We start from the raw sequence: 21,136 nt of genomic DNA, 5'->3' as shown, positions 1-21,136 counted from the left end.
GCAGGCGCAGAAAAGAAGAAAAAAGGACACGTGTCAGCACTTACAAACACCTAACTGTATCTATCTGTGTCCTGTAGATGGGGACCCTGGTGTTATGGGGCACTCCAGATGTGTCGTTTGCTGTTCCACTCTGGGTCATCATCCTGGCCATACTGCTGGGGCTGCTGGTGCTGGCCATGTTAACATTAGCTATGTGGAAGGTACGTGCACATCATCCAGCATTCCTTGAGGTAATTTGTTTATCCAATATTACACTAATAGGGCTAATGTTATTCCCTCAGTGTGGTTTCTTTGACCGGGCGCGGCCACCAGCTGACGATGACGTCTCCGACCAGGAGCAGCTGACGTCTGATCAAACAGGGGACGCCTAAGAGGATAGCGACAGCTCCAGATTGGAGGACGGTGGTTTGAGAGGGACGTACCCCTTCTGAGTAACTTAAATCAGATCTGAGATCTGTATTAGTCGGACACTACATTCCTTTGCTGGAGGTCTTCTACCGCTATGGTAATGAAACTGACAGACTGAAGACTTCAGCGCCGCACAGACTGGGACTAAAGAACGAGGTTCAAACCAGCCTAAGTGGGACTAAAACACACTTAATCGGCTCAATCACACACACATGTCTATTGTTTGTCCATTGTGATGAAGCACCAAAATTGAAGACAGAATGGATTTTGTTTGCTTGAATGCTTCAAATGTCTTGGAACATTTCTGTGTGTTTGTGTAGTGGGCACAACGATACTTGAGAGCTATGCGCAAGTGCTTTTGTGTGTGAGTGTGTGCGTGTGTGTGAGTGTGTGCGTGTGTGTGTTTGTGTGTGTAGGTACTGTTCATGTGTGTGTGTCTATTAGGTGCCTCTCGTTTTATCCTTTTATTCAGTTATAGAATTATTTCCCCACCTGATTTAATTTAACCTACAGTAGGTTTCTACGAAATGGGCTGTGTACAGATTTATTACACACACACACACACACACACACACACACACACACACAGATGCATAAACACAAAGGCACAAAGTTGATGTCTATATTTATGAATGTATGTGCAATATTTCAGCGTTGCGTGATACTGAAGCTTGTTTACACTGGCATTATTTTATTAGAGCTTAATGTTTTCATTGTTTATGAATGAATTGGTATTTTAGATATTAGTATTGCTGAACAACAAAACCGATTATTAAAAGCAATTACGGCTGGTTTACAGAAAAGCCCCACCACACTAGTTTTGAAAAGTGAATGGACAAAAAACTAACTTATTAGTATCTCAATAGAATTACTTCAGAATTTTATTTTGGAGACAACAAACCATTTCTTAAGAGCCGAAGTCCTGCCCTGCTACTTCAAGGTTTGCTTGTGTCTATTATTTGGGATTTTTTCTAACATGACAGTTGATAAGACTTCAAAAACTAGCTGGAAAGACAAACAGTACATATAAAAAAAATGCACTGCAGACAGTCTGAGACTGTGCACATTACTGCACATACCATATGGCATTTAACAGTGTGTTTAATGTTGTCATTTGCCTATCTATTACTGATGTATCGTGCACAGGCAGGCCTTACAAAGCAGCCAGGGCATCAACAGCACTCTGAATTAACTTTTAATGTGTCATTTGTTAGTCATATTTGTTTTTTATATCAAATAAAGTGTTGTTTGATTATTCATTCTGATCCTTTGCTGTATATTAGGAAACTGAATTCAACGATGTCTTCCTGTCCACCATGGAGTTAGAGAGTGAAATCGTCAATGCATTTTGTTGAAATATGAAAAACAACTGTGTTAACAAATGATTTATGTTTTTATTAAGTTTAATATGCTCTATCAAACATGCTTTGAAAATGATGTAATCAAAGTACATATAGATAGACTAGACTAGACTAGACTATTCTAATAGTGTCAGATGCCACAACTCTCCAAAATCCTGTGTAGTCAGTCATATCTAATAACGACTTAGTTCAAGGCTAATGCCTCCACCTTAGAGGAAGCACTCTTGCTCCCCCAAGTGGTGCAGTGTAGAAATAAGTGTGTTTTCTGGATGAGCGGCTCAGTAAAATGTTAGGCTGATGTGTGAGGCAGAACATGGACCTCTTGTGGCAAAGACTTGAACAAAACTCTGTGGCGATCCATGTAATGTCAGTAGACATTGACAACAGTGGTAAGAAAACACAGGTTTGTTTATCTACTTCAGTTAACCGGTTTACTTCACGAGGGCGACCTCGTTCACCCGGTAGGTAGAGCATGTGCCTCATGTAGGCTGGCTTCTTGACAGCTGCCCAGGTTCAATTCCGACCCATTGCCCTTTGCTGCATGCGATCCCTTCTCTTTCCTCCCTCTCCTGACATTCCTACATGCAATAAAAATAAAGTAAAGGTTCCCTTGGCTCCCCTTGCTCGGACCATACCGCCATAGAAGTTCATTTTGATGTCAACCACACACCTTTAAAGTTGTGTGACTGCATCTTGCACGCTTAAGGCGCTATCGCAGGGACAAAATATATCAGACTTTTTTCAGGAAATCTTTTAATATATTATACTTTTTTTAAATATATTTTTCGACACACTATAATATGACTTTTAAAGGACATACTCATCTGATTTTATGACATACAATACTGTGCCTTTATTTAATGACGTACTAAAATATAACTTTTCTAATGACATTTTTCGACATACTTTATATGACATTTCTCAGGATTTTTTTGAGCAATTATACTATTACTTTTCTTTTACATTTCATGACATAAACTACTAGGATTTTTTTTCCAAGATCTTTTTTGATATACTAAAATATGACCTTTTTCTGGATTTTTTAAAACGGACTTAAAGTGACTTTTAAATGACATATATGATATGACTTTTTCTTCAAAATATACAACCTTTTATGACAACTTGAAACCCTCTACTATGACCGAATCTCTTACAATACTTTTACTTTTTCGACACACTATACTATGACATTTTTCAAAATACTACTATCACAATTATTAAATTACATTTTATTTACATTCTTTAAACTACTATTCTATGATTTTTTTAAAACAAAACTGACTTTTTATGACAATTTTCGACATACTATACTATGACTTTTTCGACATTATATACTCTGACAATACTTTTAAAACATTTTTAAACTATACTATGACTTTTTATGATTTTTTCGACATATTGTAACATAAATTTGTATGCCCATTTTGACACAATATACTGTGATATTTTTTACATACACTGTGATTTTTTTATATACTATGTTATGGATTTGTTTCGACACTACACTGACTTTTTTTGACATACAATACTACGACTTTTTAGGATTTTTTTGAAAAAAAATACTACTTGTTTTCGACATAGTATACTATGATTTAAGTATACTACTTACTATACATTTTAGTGACATTACTATACTATGACTTTTTTTCCACATACACTCAGCAAGGTTGAACGTCAGACCGAGCAGAGCTCTGGCGCTCCCCGGTGGTGACAAAGTATTACTAAAAAGACAAGAGTACCTGCAGGATCTGGCAGCTGCCTAATGAGTGACAAACATACTCACATATTGCATGTTACTCTGTATTTCCAGTTATTTGGGAGCTGATAGACTCAGTTAAGCAGACGTAAATATTCATAGACACACATACATGGCATACAGATTCATATCACCACACTCTTGAGGACTTTTAATATTAACATTCATCCCTTAAATCATAACCTGATCCTGACTTTAGCCCAGACGCTACACAAAAAGACATATTCATATTGCCACTTCATCCTTTCTTGAATGGACAAACAAAAAAACATGCCCCAGAATGTAAAAGCACATACACACACATGCTTTGAGACACACACACACACATACACTAGCAGGTTGTGTGCTTGGGTAGCAGAAAGCACTGGCACCGTTCATTAATCACTATGTTGAGGTTTTGATGCCACAGCAGGAATGGACATGCTGGTCTCACTCTCATAGATATACTATACTGCCTTCATCAGCTTCAACAAAGTCCAGAGCTGGGAGAATCAGGAGGAATATTCATATGTTTGTATATCTACAACATGGCATCCAGTGCAGCATGTATGTGTTTTTAATAGCTTTTGGTCGACAATGGGATCTTATGGAACCTTATTAATGTTTATTGGTAACACATACAGCTGATTTATAGCAAACAAATACTGGGTGATTTGTATGCACAGGGCCAGTGTAAATAAAGCATCAAGAATTGCAAAAGCTGAAGAGTAATAATTTAGTTCGGCAAGTGTATCTCCCCACCTCAACAGGTAAGGACTCATAGCTCAGTGGCTACAGACGTTGCAGGTTTGATTTTTACTCAGGGTTTTATGTAATATTCAAAAGATGAAAGCTTTTATTTTTAGTAGGCATCATTCACATGAGAAACACATTGGTTCTCATTCATCACTTTTGTGAAAAATAGCATAAAATATACCATGGAAATGAACTTGGATGCCTGTTGTGTGTGATTAATGACACATCCTCACTCTTACCAGTCGGAGAATCAAATGCAGCTGTGGAATCAGACCATGTGGAACCAATTCTACACATTTACATTAGACGCATGTGAAATTAGGCCTGTTGGCTTGTTAAGAGGCAGACTTGGCCCAGATACATTTGCATAGCTTGCACACATGCAGGCTACTGAATTTAACAGAAGATCCAAGAAACAGTGAAGCCCAGCAGCAGGTGTTAATGTTTCTGTTTAGGCACAGAGGAGTGTTTTATGTCAATGTTTAACAAACGTGATTAAAGGTTGTCATATAAAAACAATTGAGATGAAACTAATTTCAGCCTCCAATTGTGTCTGTTTTCTCCTGAGAAAACGTGTATTTATGCAAAGACACACATAACAAAGCACAGATGAAAAAGAGAGACATTGAAATCAACTTCAACATACAATTGAAAGCTTTAATGAGCTCCTTATAAAAAGCATCAATCTGAGATATACAAACTCCTTCAAACAGCTATGCAAACATGTTTTGTCTACAACTTCTCTTTAACCACACCGGACTGAATGTTCACCACTGGAGACTGATATTCTACCACAAGGGGGCGTACTGCATCATCGCTAGTGATGATTGAGTAGTTCAGTTCTGGTTTGAACCTGTTTCAGGTTTCAAGTCTCGCTCGGCTGTCAGGGTACGAAGCATGTTTCCTTTCGAAGTGCAAGGTAGCCAGTAACAACATCTGTGGGGAGGAGGCGGATGTAGGAGAACTCCTCAGAGGAGGTGAAGCGCAGCTTTGTCTGAGGGTCTGTGTAGTTTGCCTGAGGAAAGACAAGAGAGTGTTCAGTGGAAGCTTTATCCAAGACTTAAAAGTCATGTTGTTTATTGTACAATAAGGGATTTCAGCAAAGTGAGAACTCACAGGGAGTCCAGAGATGTCAGAGTATTTCTTCGATGGCTTCAAGGAGGGAGGGGCGTCAATGCTGTAGTCTGTGAACACAGCAAGGTCTTAAAATGAACTCCTGATTAGACATTCCTAAAATAAAGTCACTGAGATAGTGAAATGTACTTTTGCTTTAAAACAGTAAAAAATGTAACTGGGCTTTGGGTTTATAATATAGAAATACAGCCTATTTCTTTGAGATATAAAGTGTACAACATGTGTTAGGTAGAAATAGTCAAAATAAAACTCACAGTTGGGGTCATTGAGCTTCCAGGGTAAAGTCCGCTCCAAAGCCAGGATCTGTTTGAGATTCTTCCAGGTCCTGTTCTTCTTACCTGCTGCTGCTCCACCGACCCCAGAATGCTGCAGAGATTCAGAGAGGAAGAAACGGGAGAAGAACTTGAGAGAGAAGCCACAGAAGCAGATCAAACTAAAACCCAACTGGAAGCAGACATTCACCATGAACGTGGGGTCTTTGAACGGTGGAGGCTTTGCTGTGGACTCTGTGATGGCAGTAGGACCACAGTCAACTGTTCCCACTGGCTTCACCTCAGGCACCAACTCCACTGCTGTAATCTGATGAAACACAAAGACAACACGAGACAAACGGGAACCACATTAGATTTAGTTTTTCAGAGTAATATTCAGTAATTGGGCTCCATTACAGTTTGATGAGCTTCACCGACAGAACCAGAGGAACCAACACCATCACTGTTCAGTACCTGAGCCTGTGTGGCTGCTACAGCTGTCAGCTGGACTTTCTTCTTCTTGCTGCTGCAGCTCGCGGTGACCTGCTGAGCGGCACAAACCGCCGGACTAGCGGGACGTTTCTTCCCCCGGACAGCGGCAGAGCTGGCGGCTGCCGGCTGAGCCCTGACGGTTACGGGGATCTGAGATGCCATTTGTGGTGAGCAACGTGGTTGTAATACACGAAGTGAATGCAGATCTCTCTCTCGACACTTAGCATTAGCCGCTCAACGTCGGCATTGTAAACATCGCCTCAACCGGATATGGAATCATTTCCCTTCCGGTAAATTTGGAACTACCCAAATAAAATAACCATAAAGTGATTATCTATAAATATGACTATTTATTAATTTAAAATGTGTCCCTACAAAAAAAAGTTAATTTAAATTTGAATATTGTTATTGTCTGTTGTTCAGATAATACATTTGTGTATCATATTATGAGACCATATATTCTGAAAATATAATACAAGCAAAATAAAGGCTATTAAAAGGGAAGCTTCAGCAAAAACAAGGCCAACATTTTTTTTAATTCAATCAGTACTACATTACGACCTGAGAGTTATAACCCAGTTAAATATAGGCTTTCCACCTGTGCATGAACTTAACCAAAACTAACCTAACAGGCTGATAATATTGTTTTGGGACTGGATTTTGTGTACAACTAGAAACATTGCAGGTATAATAAATGCACAAAATGGAAATCATTTCCATGCCTGGATTACATTTTCTTGAAAGGTGTTTCTCACATTTTGTCAAACACCATCAACATACAATGGACAATATTAACAAGAACATCTCTCTCACACAGTCTGACACACAAGCATGTGCACACGCCTTTCTGAACTTCATTTCGTTGTTTTGGAGCCAGGCAAATTCAAAGAGCTTAAAAATACGTTCAAACGCCAAATAAAAACACGATGAATGAGAAAAAAAATTCAAGCAGAATTTAAAAAATAGGGAAACAAGAATGTGAACCAATATTAATATTGATATTACAGTAGCCTGTTGGCCCAGCTGACTCACTCCTGTCTGTGGAGTGCTGCTGCTGCCATGTGTTTTATGGGAGGCTCTGCATGCAGAAAGCTGGAGGCAACATGTGCAAACAGACTCTTATTGATCACATAATGGATGAACACTTTCTTTTTAAATCCGCAAGGGACCCAAATGATAAAGCTGCTAACCTCCCTGTAAAGGGTCACAGTGTTTTCTGATACTCAGTGACCTGACGATGACCAGTCATCAGGAAAAATCTTTATTTAGCTGATAATCCCTAAATACTAGCACACAGTTACCCCTCTTCAAGCAGCTTTAACCAAAGATTGATTTATACTTTCAATTTCTTAGTGTTTCATCTGAATCTGAAAGTGAAAGAGGCCTGAAGCAGTCAAAGTATACCCAGTACTTCATAAAAAAGAAGACGGGTTTAGAAAAATGCCAGAACAAAAAGGGATCTGAAATTGAGAAACAAAACAGTATTTTTCTTCTTTCTTACGGCCCTAAGTTGGGAAGCACCATTTTAGAACACTGTTTGGTTTATATGTGTACGGCCAAGTTGCTAAAAAGTCCTATTTGAATATAGCGATAAAAGCAACCAAAAACCCTTCCTTTGACCTGACCTGTGAAAGAGTGGAAGTTCTATAAAGTAGTTCTGGTAAAACTTAACAAGCTTGCCTGTCAGCATTACTCTGCAGGCTGAGGTGGCCTCTGGTAATCTTCTGGTTGATTAGAGCAGGATGACCATGAAGGGCGAAAGCTTCCTAAGAAGGCAAAAATACAAAAACAAATATGGCTGCAAGCTGTGATTGAAGACAACCACACACATAAAGACATTGTGAGGATGTTGGGAAAGGTTCAGGAGAGGATGTTCAGGCGAAAGAGAAGCCTAAGCATCACTGGTGCTTGGCCCCATAATAAAAAGAGGGGGAACCTTTAAAGGAGTAGTTTGACATTTGGGGAAATACACTTATTTGCCTTCTTGCTTTGAGTCAGATCAGAAGATTGATACCACTTATTCTTATCTATAGCTAGAGCCAGCAGCTGGTCAGTTTAGCATGACGACAGAAACAGGAGGAAACAGTTATCCTGGCTCTGTCCAAAGGTAGCAAAGCCCACCAGCACCTTGAAAGCTCACTAAATAATAACGTAATGCACGCGCCGGCGAGCTCTGTGACCGTGTTTCTGCTCGGGCTCAGTTCATGAGTTACATTAGCTTTGTACAAATAATGTATATTAATAGGCCCTTTGCTGCATGTCATCCCCTCTCTCCATAGCCTTTACCGTCTGTCTCTCTCACTACCAAATAAAGCAGATATGCCAAAAACACATGTTGTAGAATACAATACCTAAAGTTTGTGTCATTTGATTTGTCTAACTGTACATGCTAAAAATGTAAGTTGCATTCTATTAGCATTTTGCTTAAAAATAAAAAAAATATTTGTTAAACTCAAATTTTTGTGGCTACACCCATATTTTGTTGTATACGGTGCAATATATTTAATGTTTGATTTTAAAGTAATCCAAAAGATAATATTTTTTTTGTAATCAAAAACATGTATATAATTGAATAACATTATAATAACATTTCAAAGTAATCTGACCTAGCCCGATCGGGCAAGAAGGTTTATCACAAGCACACAGCTGACAAACCACACCTTCTCTGTCTTAAAGCATTTTCACAAAAAAGAGACATTATACAGTTATTCTTTAGACTTTTATTTCTTTGAATATATTTGATCAAATGTAAAATCAAACATTTGAAGTAAAGATTAAACAGTTTCTGACTAGCAAACCTCAACACCATCAAAATAAGGGAACATTATTGATACTTACGACATACTGTACGTAGGACATACTGCATCTTGGCAGAGATTTATCCAACAAACGGACTGATTTACAAAATCCTTTTTTTAAAAGTCTTTTACTCCCATAATTTCCTGTTTTTTGAGCTGGTGCGAAAAAAAATATCTTAAAATAAATTTCAAATAAATGATGTATTTTTTTAATTAAACTTCACTTCAAAGGTCTGTACATCAGGATCAGTGTTTTTCCTCTCCACTGTCAGCAAGGTCATACCAACATTATAATGGAAGACTTTGGCTATTTACAAATCACTGAGATGCTGTACTGACAGAGTACAGTTTCTCTCAGACATGCTGTACATTACTTCTGTGTATTAGTTAGACTAAACCCCACCCCCACCCCATATAACAAAGTGCAACTCCATAGATCACCACAAGGCGGTGCTTATACACCATATTCAACATAATTTAGAAAGGCTCTTACAAATTTTAAGTGGCCCAGCTTAAGCGTACTTATGAGCAAACCATTGTGTGGGTGTGCAGGGCCTTTTAGGAACATATCAGTAATGCACTCATTTGCGTTCTTGCTGAGTCACCGCACACTCAGCAAGAATACGAAGTGTATTTCGCAAAATGTGAAATTATTCCTTTAGGCATCCATTCTAAATTTCAAAAGATTTGTCCGTGTCATGATGTCATTTCAGGTCTGTAATTGAAAAATAAAAAAATGACAAACAGGCCAGGCTCACGAGAGAGGAAATGACTACAAAGACAAACTGATGAAACAGTACCTCTACTTTGTAACAGTGAAGAATATAAGACCACATCATTTTGGTGAAGAACAGTCACTGGGCAGTGTTAAGCCTGAGCAGTCAAACACAAACAGAAGAGAACAGTCTGGTCACTGGGTTTACAATTAACACCTTTCAGGAGTTATAAAAGGTCAATGGCTATTATTATGAATCGCAGTTCACATACATGTTACAGTGTGCAAGTCAAATTCTATGCTGAGGAGGCCAAATGTATGTAGATGTTTCCAAAGAACTGTAGCACATTCATGAACATTAGATCAATACCTGAACTGACCGAAACGATAGCAGGACCACTTGATATTGGTGAGTTAATGGAATGATTGAAGAAGGAGGCGCTGTGGCACATACAGTACATAGGCTACATAAGGGTTAGAATATCTATACACACACACACACTCACACACTGTACACTCTCCAGGATACAATTTACTGTACATGATCAACTCTCACTGGCTCTACAACTCTCTTTCTTTCTCTGTATAGTAGCTCTATCAGTCATCAAAAATAAAGTTGAGATAGTTTGCCCGATGTGTGTTTACATTCCCTGCCCTGGTATATAATGTTTTCTCTTAATGATAAACCTGTGGGACGGATGAAAAACAGATTATTTTCTTTATATCTAACAGCTGAGGAACAGGGACACCACCACACTCCTGCTGGGTGCTTGATCAAAGTGCTGCTGCTCAGGAGACACACACACACACACACACACACACACACACACACTGACTGCGGACAAACACATACCGTCTCAGACCAACACACACACAACACACACTCACGCTTACAGGTACACACTGTTCCTGAGTATGAACTGTAGGATATTAAGAAAGGCATGCCATCATTGAGGAAAATAGGTTTCAATGGTAAAATCCTAAACATGTGGTGCTGCGAACTAGGTATTTATATAAATATATATATATATATATATATATATATATATATATATATATATATAGCATAGTAGGCCATAGTTTCTTTAAATAAAGCAATTGGATAGGACAACAGAAAGGGAAAATACCATTTTCCTATCAATATTTAAAGTTGCTTTCATCAATATGTTTCTATTAACAATTGGTATGATGGTGAAGTGTAACATAAAGGGAGACTATTGTAACCAGACTGTGTCGTTCCTCTCGGCTCTACAAAGTTATTTAGCCTCCTTCAGCTCAATGTTTTGGTTTTACGGCCTGCAACATTCGCTCACCAGGGTGGCTTTGAGGCCCAGGAGGTAGTTGTTTTCAGTGAAAAGCTCTGATAAATCCATTCTACACTTCCTGCACAGCACCAAACGCCAAACAAACAAAGTTAGAAACTAGCTGGTGACCAGGATGGAGAATTTAGCAACTCGAGGGCCAGAGATTTCCCTCAGGAGCTGGTTGAGACCAAAACAAAGCAACAAGTCGACTAGCATTCATCAGACCGCCTCACAGATGACATCAAATGAATGATGATCTGTGTTGCTGGAGGTATAATTGGTCAATCGTTTTCTAAGTTTGCCATATCAAATCTAGAAGGTAATAATATGTCAGTGTTGTGTTTAGTTTGCTGCGCTGCCCTCAAGTGGCCCAACAAATAAATGAATGCAGTCAGGCAAGTTGGCCAACTAGAGTTTATATTGCAGTACAAGTCCATACTTAAATTGGCTACAATCTCATTTGTAGTATTACATAGAAATACTATGTTATGCAGGGTTAAAAATGGACATTAACAAGGAACACATGCTGTCTTTGAAAGGAAGTATGAGACTTCTAAACTATGAAGATAAATTTGACCGAGTGTCACCCTCACATTGTAAAGCAACGGTATCAAATGATATATTGATTGAGGACTAATTCTGTGACTTACATTCAGGCCTTTTCAGTCTTGATATTTGCAGGTCGCATTGACGACTGAGCTCACAGCTACGGCCACTTAAACACGCCTTCATTCTGTGCTCCATCTGACAGCCACACAGAAAAACACAAACAGACCAACACACACACACACACACACACACACACACACACACAGGCACACAGGCACATACACTTGGAGAAAAGTGGCTCAAAGCCACCTGCGGCAGCGCACACATCTGCAATGGTATGAAAATGAAAAAAACTGTAATTAAATAAAAGGCAGCAAAGACCACAGCCATGATGATCGAGCATTGTCATTGAAACACGGTCTCTCTTTGACTTCAACCACTTACAAACATCACTACAAACCAAATAAACAGAGCAACAAACAGGTTGATAATAAAAATATGGTCACCCACTTTGTACACGCTGACATCGGGGTCTGTGCTTGTTCATGTGATAAGAGGAATGGTCGACTGGTCTGCCACGTGACAAAAGGAGAATCAGCTTATGTTGTGTGACACGCAAGTCAAAAGTCTCTCAGGTGTCGGACCTCCATTCACGCTCAACATTCACGCTGCATTCATTTTTGCTTGAAGCAATGATTGCACTGATCTCGGGTTCGATACCACTTATGAAGGCGCTCTACTGTACTTCATTGTAGGTATCAGACTTGTGTGAAGGAAAAGAAAACATGAAAATACTGTGTAAACTCAGCCTATATTACAGTAGTCTGGAAAGAGAGGGAATAAACACAAAGCAAACCACGGGGTAATCAAAATTCCTTGAAGTTCTCTCAACAGTCTATTCTTTTATTCAAGCATCTTTCACGCCCAATACTGGAGTGGCCCTCTATGCTGATTTTAACCTCCTGAGGGATGAAGGACGGTTTGGGCAGAGTCAGAGGAGGCTCCTCCTCAGCTCGTTCAGTCTGGTCACGCTCTGGAGCTGACCAGCGTCTCTTGCGGACTGTGGGTCTCTCTGGATCGCTGCATTGTATTTTGGTAAGAGCGGGCATGTCTGTTTTCACCGATTCCCGTCTCACTTCTACAGTCCCAGAGACTGCCAGCATTGGTCCAGCTCCATAGATCTCCTCCCCTGGTCCTGGAACTAGTCCCAATCCTGGTGGTAGCTCTAGTCCTTGTACTGGTCCAGTAACCTGCTCCCTCTCCAGCCGGTCTGCACTGGAAGCCTTCATGAGGAGGCCACTATTTCTGCCAGCAGCATTTGGAGTGGCACTATTCTTTACAGGGGCATCCACGTTGTGACAAGGATCGGAGAAGTGAGCCGTCTTCAGCTTGGTCCCCAAAGCCTGGCTGTCTGTTACTGAAGTGGTCCTCAAGCCGCGGAGGGTCAGCGACACGCATACATCACCCACACACAGCTTAGCACAGGACAGCTCAAACAGCTGGGTGGTCCTGTCTGGGCAGCAGGATGACCAGCCCTGGCCAAATACAAAGAAGGGATACTCCACCAGCACCTCCACACACACCTGGAGATGAGCACATGCACAACAGACACTGTTAGCTTTTAGCTGGATACAGACTGAAATAGTTGTGGAGGATTTATAAAAGAAACACATCTGTTGAATGCCCCTATGTGCCCATTTGTATGGGATTATGCATCCTGGAAATCATTCTGTTGCATGGCTCCAGAGTGTGACCGCTTCAGTGGCACACGAGACCAAAAATCGGAAACATTTTCATATTTAGCCGGTTTTAGGGAAACTAATTTAGCTTTTTTTGCTGTACAGAAATGCCAACCACATGTTGTCTACAAGACTGGAATTGTCTTTAATAAAAGTTTTTAATAACCAAATGAAACAGATCCTGATCAAAAATGTTTGTTTGGATTATGTATTCATGTTAAAACATGTTGTTTTCCATTTAACTCTAAAATATCATTATTGATCTCAGGCTTAAGAATCCAGTGTCAGTCGAGCTCTGCAGACTTCACTCTTTACAGATTTGCACCGCTACAGATATCGGATATTGGGCCGATACTGGCTCAAATAGCTAGATTATATACTGGAATTGTATATGAATACTGTCCTGTTTTTGACCAATTTGTTGCTGCTGTTAGAGATGTTTACATTTGTGCTGGAATTCCTGTTGTTTTGGGCACGCTGGTGCAGTGGTAAGCAATGTTTCCTCGCTGTGAATAGGGGCTTAAAATCTATGCCAAATCAAATATGTGGGTCATAAAATCTGACCCTGAAAGAAGAAGAAGAATTCATTAACTGTAGATCAATGTATCTATTTTTTATATTTTGTTTGACAAAGTTATGAAACAATGTCTAAGTCAGGCCTGATGGTGCCTTGCACATACAATAATGATCCCAGTCACCCAGTGAGGCATCCAGCACATTAATTAAACTGGTATGGGATCAGTACTCGGCATCAGCCGATACCCAAAGCCCAGGTATCACATCTATAATGGGATGGAAAAACTCAGACCGTTGCAACCATTTACAGAGATTTCTGTCTGTTAAAGTATTGGCTTTTTGCCTTTCAAAAGCCGAGGCCTGCACAATGAAATATATATATTTTGGCATCTGGCCCACAAGAGGGAGCAGTGTTGGTACTGCTGGGGAACAACCGGTGGGTTGCAACATAATGATGTGAAAATAATTATGAGGAAGAGGATTGTTCTCAATTCTCTCAGTTCTGCAGAGATGAATTACATGGATTTTTATTTTGCAGCTGAGGGCTTAATTGATGACCATAGTGAGCACAAGGGGAGCTCAATTGTGCTCATCACTAATGGATCCCTTTGTACATGATCTCATCACAACCATTACATTTAGATAGAATACAGAACTCTGGTTATTTATGTGTGTTGCTATCTGCCACAATGGCTTTTTTATAGACTTTTTTTTATAAGACTGCTCCAAAGCTGTAGCACACAAGCATGATGAATGTGGAGTAACTTACCTGGGCTTTGAGCTCTCCCACAGAAAACTGTATGACCACAGCATTAGGACTCTGTCCATTGTCAATGCGCTCAACCGTGCTGGAATCGATCTTCAGCTCACTGCTAATCTCAGCACTCTGAATGAAGTCCTCCGTCTTCAGGTCCTCCACGCGCTTCAGCTCCCCATCGGCCAGCTGGATGATGGATCCTCGCATGAAGAACGGAGGAAGCTCCACGGGGGAAGAGGGAGAGGAGATGGAGTGGGAGGCTTGGATGGAAACGGGGGCGGGACTGGGGACAGGAGCAGGAGTTGGGGAGGGAGCTGCCACCACTGCAGGAGCCGGGTTCGGGGGCAGCACTGGCATCGCCGGTGCCTGAGCGACAGCGCGGGGTGGTTGAGTTCCATCTGGCCCAAGCGCCTCACACTTGGACAGGGCTGTCGCCAGATAGGCGTGCGGCATGGCGGTGGATATTTGAGGGGTAGTCGTAGCAGTCAGGGCGCTACAGACAGTACGACTAACCTCGATTTCTGTGCCGTTATTGGTGCCACTGACTGGAATGAGGAGGGACTGGCCACTGGGGATGACCAGGTGCTGAGGCAGTGCCGCATGGTAGCTGACAGCATGCTGATTTGCACTGGTGATATAGCCAATTATGGGTGGCTGTGTGGAGGAATAGAGACTGGCTGGCAGCTCCTCGTGGGGTAGAGTGGTGTGGATGACTGTATGAGGAGCAACAGACTTAACCATATCTGAGGAGGAGAGGGAGGTGAAGGAGGATGATCTCGACACTGGTTTCCCCAAACAGATGCCTCCTTTCTCAGTGTGGACGAAGGAGATCTTATTTGAGCCAGTTTCACGTTCGGCTCCATGGTTGTGCTGGGCCAACAGCACCAAGGAGGTCTGAAGTCCTGAAGGGTTTTGGCCGTAGTCGGCAGGCAGGAGGATATGTCTGGCCTCATAGCTCTGGACCTGCTGATGGTTCATTTGATGACTGGGATTTTTAATCTGTTTGACCAACTCTAATTCCCCATTCAGCACACCCTTAGCATGCCCCTCTGGTCTCTTCCCAAACGAACCATCTGCATACTGTACCAAAAGCTGGGAGGGAGCCAGGGTTAGCGTTTGAGGGAGGACAGCTGTGTGAGGGTGGAGCTGGAGGTGGGCCGTGGGTGAAGTGAGGGCGTTTCTGCTGTCCAGATGAATGTACTGGCTGGTGACTTGGGGGGAGCTCGGAGCCAGTTCTGTGGGAGAGAGGCCGATGTGAAACTGCTGCTCCCCTTTGGCGTTGGGGGAGATGAGGGCAGTGGTGTAGCCGTCCAGCTGGGGGCGCTGTGCTATGGTCGAGCTGTTATGTGCAGAGCCGGCATTGGCGGAGATGATGTGAGAGGAGATGTAGCCGGCGTAGGGCCCAGAGCTGATGAACTGAACGTTGGGTCCCAGCTGAGCGAACTGGATAGTCCCGGCCTGCTGGGGAAGGGCCGTGGGGTAAACTGCAGGCAGAGAGGCCAGGGGCACCGCCGACAGAGGCGTGGCCGAGGAGGTGATAGAGGTGGAGGGAGAAGAGGAGGAAGCGGAGGAGATGGGACATCTCGGGCTCTCTGCGTCTCTGGATTTGCAGCGTTCACTGGCTACACTTGCCAGCCATGCTAGGTTCTCTGTGTGTGGATCGGTAACCACTGCAGCTGGAGGCGTCGCTGTGGCTACTACCACTGTCCTGTGCTCCAGAGCCAGCATCTCACGCTTCTTAGGAGGCAGACATCCATTACTTCGCTCCTGGTTGGATTTCATTGTGCCAGTGTGGTTTTAATGCTCCCAGTTGTTAATTTGAAGTTGTTCTGGGTGCTTCTTTGTCTCCCTCCTCCACTCAGTGGTTGTGTGAAGCCGTCTGCCTCTCTGTGTGCTGCGTGGCTCTGGCTCTCTTTGTGTTCACTGGTAGACGGCTCCAGGTCTCAGGCCAGAGAAGATGGAGTCACTCCAGCTCACAAAATGAGCTCCATAGACTTCATGAGGAATCATCTCTGACCGATCCACCTCTTCCACAATGTCGGCAGGAATCTGATGGCAGAGAAAAGCTCAAATCAGATAAGTAGGTAACAGAAAATTGTATTGAGTCCAAATCTTATACTGTTTAGATTGTTAAGTCCTTCAGGCCAGCTTCTGATTGTTTGGCTGTATAGATAAAACTGAACCATATTCACAAACTGTTCCTAAGAAATGCCTCACTCTTAGAAATGTCACCACTTTCATGTGTGTGGAGGTGTTGTTCTTTGTTTTGCCACAAGGTGGTACCTTGTAAAATGACTGCATCTGATTTGTGTTAGTCTGATGCTCTTGAACACAACATGTAGGCCATTCTGTGTACATACGATGAAACCTCAGAAGATGCCCCTCGAGATGCCCCTATACGTGGACTAATCTGTGCAAACTCAACCAGCATTTCCATGAGTAACGATAAATGGCGTACAGGAAAGCACAGGACGATGTTGTGTGTCATCATTTACATAACATGGAAAAAGGCTCTTTCATGTTTCCATAACCTAGCAGGAGTTTCCTGAACTGCGCTGTTAGTGTGTCTGGGGTGTGTGTACACGCTCATGTGTATAAACGTTGCTGTTGGCTGTTATTTCGCTCCAGGCTCTAGGGTAAGAAAGCAGAGCGGAGTGGATAACGGCACAGAGTAACAGCCTCAAAGGAGCTTATGTTTTTGTCTTTGTTTTTAACACTCCCTTGTCTTGTGTTGACTCAGTGGGGCTACTGTAAATATAACATCCACCTCCAGACAGGAACTCTGGGTCACTGGGCTCATCAGAGGTGAAAACAATATGGCTTGAAATTGGATTATGGAACATTCTGCAAGACGCGTAAATGGGCACTTCAAAAATATTCTAACAATGGCTTTCCGCTTTAGCCCGTTTGACTGGTGTTTCAAAGTTCAAGGGAATACAAAGTGGACGACAAACAATGAATGAGAAGGTCCTTGAGTTTAGTTTAGTGAGAGACAGACGGGAGGGTGAGTTAAATCAGTACTGACAAAGGCTCTTTATTCTGAGCAAGAGATGTGAAGGCTAGGCTAGTGGACCTCATGACCTACAGACGGTGTGTTAGTGAAAGGTAACTAACTGTGTCAACAAGCCACACCAGCAGCTAGCCATTACCAAAATACAGGCTAGTAGACTCATATGTAGGCATGCTCACGTAGCTTCAACATGCACACACAAGAAAACACCAACAAATGTGCAGTGCATACAGTAATTCAACAACAATTACATGCAGCATTTTGCTTGCCATGAGCTCATGCTTTCAAGGTTTTTTCTTTTTTAGCTGGACTGTTCTTTCCTGCAGGCTTATCTGTGGGTCAATGCACACGACTCTGAGCTGTTCATTAGCCAGAGGCCCCACAGAGATACAGTGTTTGACACAAACTCACACGTCCATCCATTCATTCATTTTTCTACCCCTACATTCAGAGGTGCTGGGCTATTTGACAGTGCTAAATTGTATTTTGATAGTACAGAGGAGGTTCACCACAGCAGGCAGCCACAGACATGTTACATAAAGACAGAGTGGGGGAAAAAAAAAAAAAAACACACACACACACACAAAGCGACCTTGGTCAGTTTCTAGTTAGATGCAGCTACCTCTAATGCTGGCTTTGACAAGGTCACTGCATCCAAAAGCAGCACAGACCTCTGTGTAATTCAACTAACCACACAGCCTGGTGGATCCACCAGATGTAACAAAGGGGGAGCGCGGCAGAGCTGGAGAGAAACAGAAACGGAAAGAGGAGAGTGGGGGGGGGGGGAGGAGAGGGAGGAAGGCAACGTGAGATGACAGAACTGTGTAGAAGGAAGGAAAGGGAGTAAGAGGGGGGGGGGGGGGGGGGTGAGAGAAGAAAGAAGATTAGGAACGATAAAGAGGGAGAGAGGATGGGGAATGGGGAGAAGACAGAGTGCTGCTTCTCCTGACCCACATTGAGCAGCGCCTGCAGCATCAGAGCGCCATAGCCCCCGCCACGCGGAGAGATTCCCGATCAGCAACACAGCCGCTGCTACAGCCTGAGCTACACTGTGCAGCATCGCTCAGTGGCAACAACCCCACCTCGGCAACACCGTGTCAACACTGTAATGACATCACATCTGAAGCACAAGTGCCTCCTGTGATCAGAGCAGCATTTGGAAGACAAAGCCAGCATTATCTGATTCCCAAACGCCACAGAAAATAGACACCGTTGCTGTCAACAAACCCAGATACAACGGGATGCTCCGAAAGACGGTGTCTTTCCTTTCCTCATATGACCTGCACACAGCACGCTCTGCACATAGTGACACACACACACACAAACACACACACACACACACACAGCGCAGCAGCCAAAAGCCTCACTACATTTTCCAGCATCAGCCTATTATTAGAATATTGACACCAACTAACATACGGCCTATGTGACACTATGGAGAACAAAGGTGAGCTCGGTGAGTCGGTCCCCCGGCCCAGGACTGTCCCCTCGCATGTGAGAGGGGACAGGACGCTCGCTGTTACGCTCATCACACCGACTCCCAGCTCAGACAGAGTGTTTGAGCCAGCCTTGCATGTGATCCTCTTTCATACTCCCACATAAAAAAAAAGCTGAGAAATATTGTCTGTGTAGCGGCGTTTGTCTGCCGTCACTATGCAGGCAGGAGAGCAGATGAGATGTTTTCATGCAGCCTCCTCTCTGTTGTCTCCAGGTGAGAGCCCCCCCCCCCCCCAAATTTCCTCTCTTACGCAGCAGTCGTCAGCTCCTCCGGTTCCCCCACCTTGACTCCTTCCGCCTGTGCGCCGAGTCTTCTTCTCTCACGCGCTCTCAGACCCACTATTTACTCATCGCATTGATCCACACGGTTTCATAGCAATAACACTTCTCTGCAGCAGGACGATGCAGGGAGGCAATAGCAAGGCAAGCACATCATTTAGTGGCAAAAGATGCTAAAGATTCATGCAAAAAGCTAATGCAATGACCCTGGCGTAATAAACCTGTTGTCAATGCTGCTATGAATCACGTTTCACCTGCTAGACCACTCATAGAGACCCAGTGAATACCCCGTACAACAAACGTCTATATATAGAAAACAAAAACATCATTATCAATCTGAGCTCTGGCTTGAAACAGAGGGGGAGGTACTGAGGACAATATGTACGTGCATGTATGTGTGATTTGCTGCATATAAGTAGGACCTCCCCTCAACCCCTTGACAAACACAGCTGCTCTAACCACACAGCCGATCAATACAGTGTACGGCTTTTTCTAATACCCAAAAGAGCCATTTTACTGCCCTTCTTTGGACAACAGTGGTGCATGTGCCTTTAAGAGGCGGACCGACCGTGTGGCAGACTAAAGCAGACAGTAAGAACAGGCAGTGGTTCAGGCTGTTTGTCTTCACAATGACTCCAGAGTTCTGCATCACTGCCCGACACATACCAATCACACAGCATACGAGCAGAGCGGGCGTCCCTCTCAGCGAGCACAACTACAACCAAACAGGGTCAATGCTGATGAATCCCACAACTGTGACTCTGGACAAATGCTGTGACTGTGAGCCTCTGGGGGCTTTACAATGACAGTTAGAGCGCATGAGTGTAGTAGTAGGGCAGAAAATACTACTATGCAACAAATCAAGAGGAAAAGACAACCCCCCCCCCCCCCCCATCCCTCCTCCCCTCCTCTGGTTAGAGTACTAAGAATAGCTCACCAGTTTCTCCACAGCCACTGCTTGCAGAGCATGTCCAATGATTCTTCCTGCCTCTCAGTGTGTGCGTATGCGTGTGTGTGTCTGTCTGTGTGTGTGAGACGTGTTTCCTAGCAGTCCTCTTCCTGAATCTCTCCTTTGTGCGGCTCTCCCCTCCTGGAGCCTGTGCTGTAGCTGCTCCAGCTATGCCTTCCTCTCTCGACTCTCCGGTTTGGAGGCTGCGCTGCGCCTGCAACGAGCTGACGGGAAAGGAAGTTCCCCACTGCTGAAGCTAACACCAAGTCCTGCGTTCAAGGCTGCTCCAACGTGTGTTATGCAAGGCCACCAGACCGCCAGCTCCCTCTCTGCTTGGCTGCTTCTCTCTCTCTCTCTCTCCCTCTCTCTGTTTCTACCTCCCTCCCTCCCTCCCTCCTCTTTCTTTCTCTCTCTCTCTCTCTCTCTCTCAGTACTCCACTGACACAGCTCCTCCCCCAGCCAGCCTCATCAGCCGCATCAGGTATTCATTCAAAAAAACACACTCTACTTGGCTTAGCGCCCAGTCTACGCTCACACAGAGAGGGAAGGAGGGGGAGGGAACAACAGACGGAGGGTGAGGGTGAGGGAGAGAGAGAGAGAGAGCGCTGGAGATTCAGAAAGCGTTTGCTCAGACGGACATACCGCATGAATGTGAATAACTGTGGGATATTCACACTGGCTTATACATGCAGAGACATAACACATATGCACGCACACAAGCCGTCAAGAGGATACAATTGTTCAGTGTGTCAGCACGTCAAAGCTGTTATAATGCACTGCTTCCTTCTTGTTCATTTTTTCATATGCATTTTCCCCGCAGAGACAAATCTCTTCCTAATCTGCCCTGTGAGCTGCTCTACAATTAAGAGTCTCAACCTCTGTTCAG

General features: G+C 43.1%; 3 protein-coding genes across 3 annotated transcripts in view; 1 reads left to right on the top strand and 2 right to left on the bottom strand.

The window, feature by feature from the left end:
- The window catches only part of itga8 (integrin, alpha 8), a gene marked incomplete at its 5' end in the record, with an annotated part of 36,287 nt that extends 34,622 nt beyond the window's left edge, over nucleotides 1-1,665 (top strand). The window contains 2 exons of the mRNA XM_079164021.1: nucleotides 78-200; nucleotides 282-1,665. Of these exons, the coding sequence (XP_079020147.1) occupies nucleotides 78-200; nucleotides 282-371 (213 nt within the window). The 3' untranslated portion in view covers nucleotides 372-1,665. The remainder of the gene's footprint in view (nucleotides 1-77; nucleotides 201-281) is intronic.
- Nucleotides 1,666-4,720: 3,055 nt separating this feature from the next.
- LOC306700061 (INO80 complex subunit C-like) lies at nucleotides 4,721-6,390 on the bottom strand. Its single transcript, XM_079164953.1, has 5 exons — nucleotides 6,120-6,390; nucleotides 5,857-5,973; nucleotides 5,649-5,760; nucleotides 5,377-5,444; nucleotides 4,721-5,275 (listed from the first exon to the last, which is right to left on the bottom strand). The coding sequence occupies exons 1-5, from the start codon at nucleotides 6,297-6,299 to the stop codon at nucleotides 5,144-5,146; spliced, it is 609 nt and encodes a 202-aa protein (XP_079021079.1). The 5' UTR covers nucleotides 6,300-6,390; the 3' UTR covers nucleotides 4,721-5,143.
- Nucleotides 6,391-10,735: 4,345 nt separating this feature from the next.
- Nucleotides 10,736-20,572, bottom strand: LOC306699404 (ataxin-1-like). The gene is made up of 3 exons (XM_079164012.1): nucleotides 20,239-20,572; nucleotides 14,528-16,564; nucleotides 10,736-13,086 (listed from the first exon to the last, which is right to left on the bottom strand). The coding sequence occupies exons 2-3, from the start codon at nucleotides 16,295-16,297 to the stop codon at nucleotides 12,391-12,393; spliced, it is 2,466 nt and encodes an 821-aa protein (XP_079020138.1). The 5' UTR covers nucleotides 16,298-16,564; nucleotides 20,239-20,572; the 3' UTR covers nucleotides 10,736-12,390.
- Nucleotides 20,573-21,136: the final 564 nt, after the last annotated feature.

This window comes from Pholis gunnellus (genome assembly GCF_910591455.1).
Source record: "Pholis gunnellus genome assembly, chromosome: 8".
NCBI lineage: Eukaryota > Metazoa > Chordata > Actinopteri > Perciformes > Pholidae > Pholis > Pholis gunnellus.
This window is presented reverse-complemented; position numbering and strand designations above follow the sequence as displayed.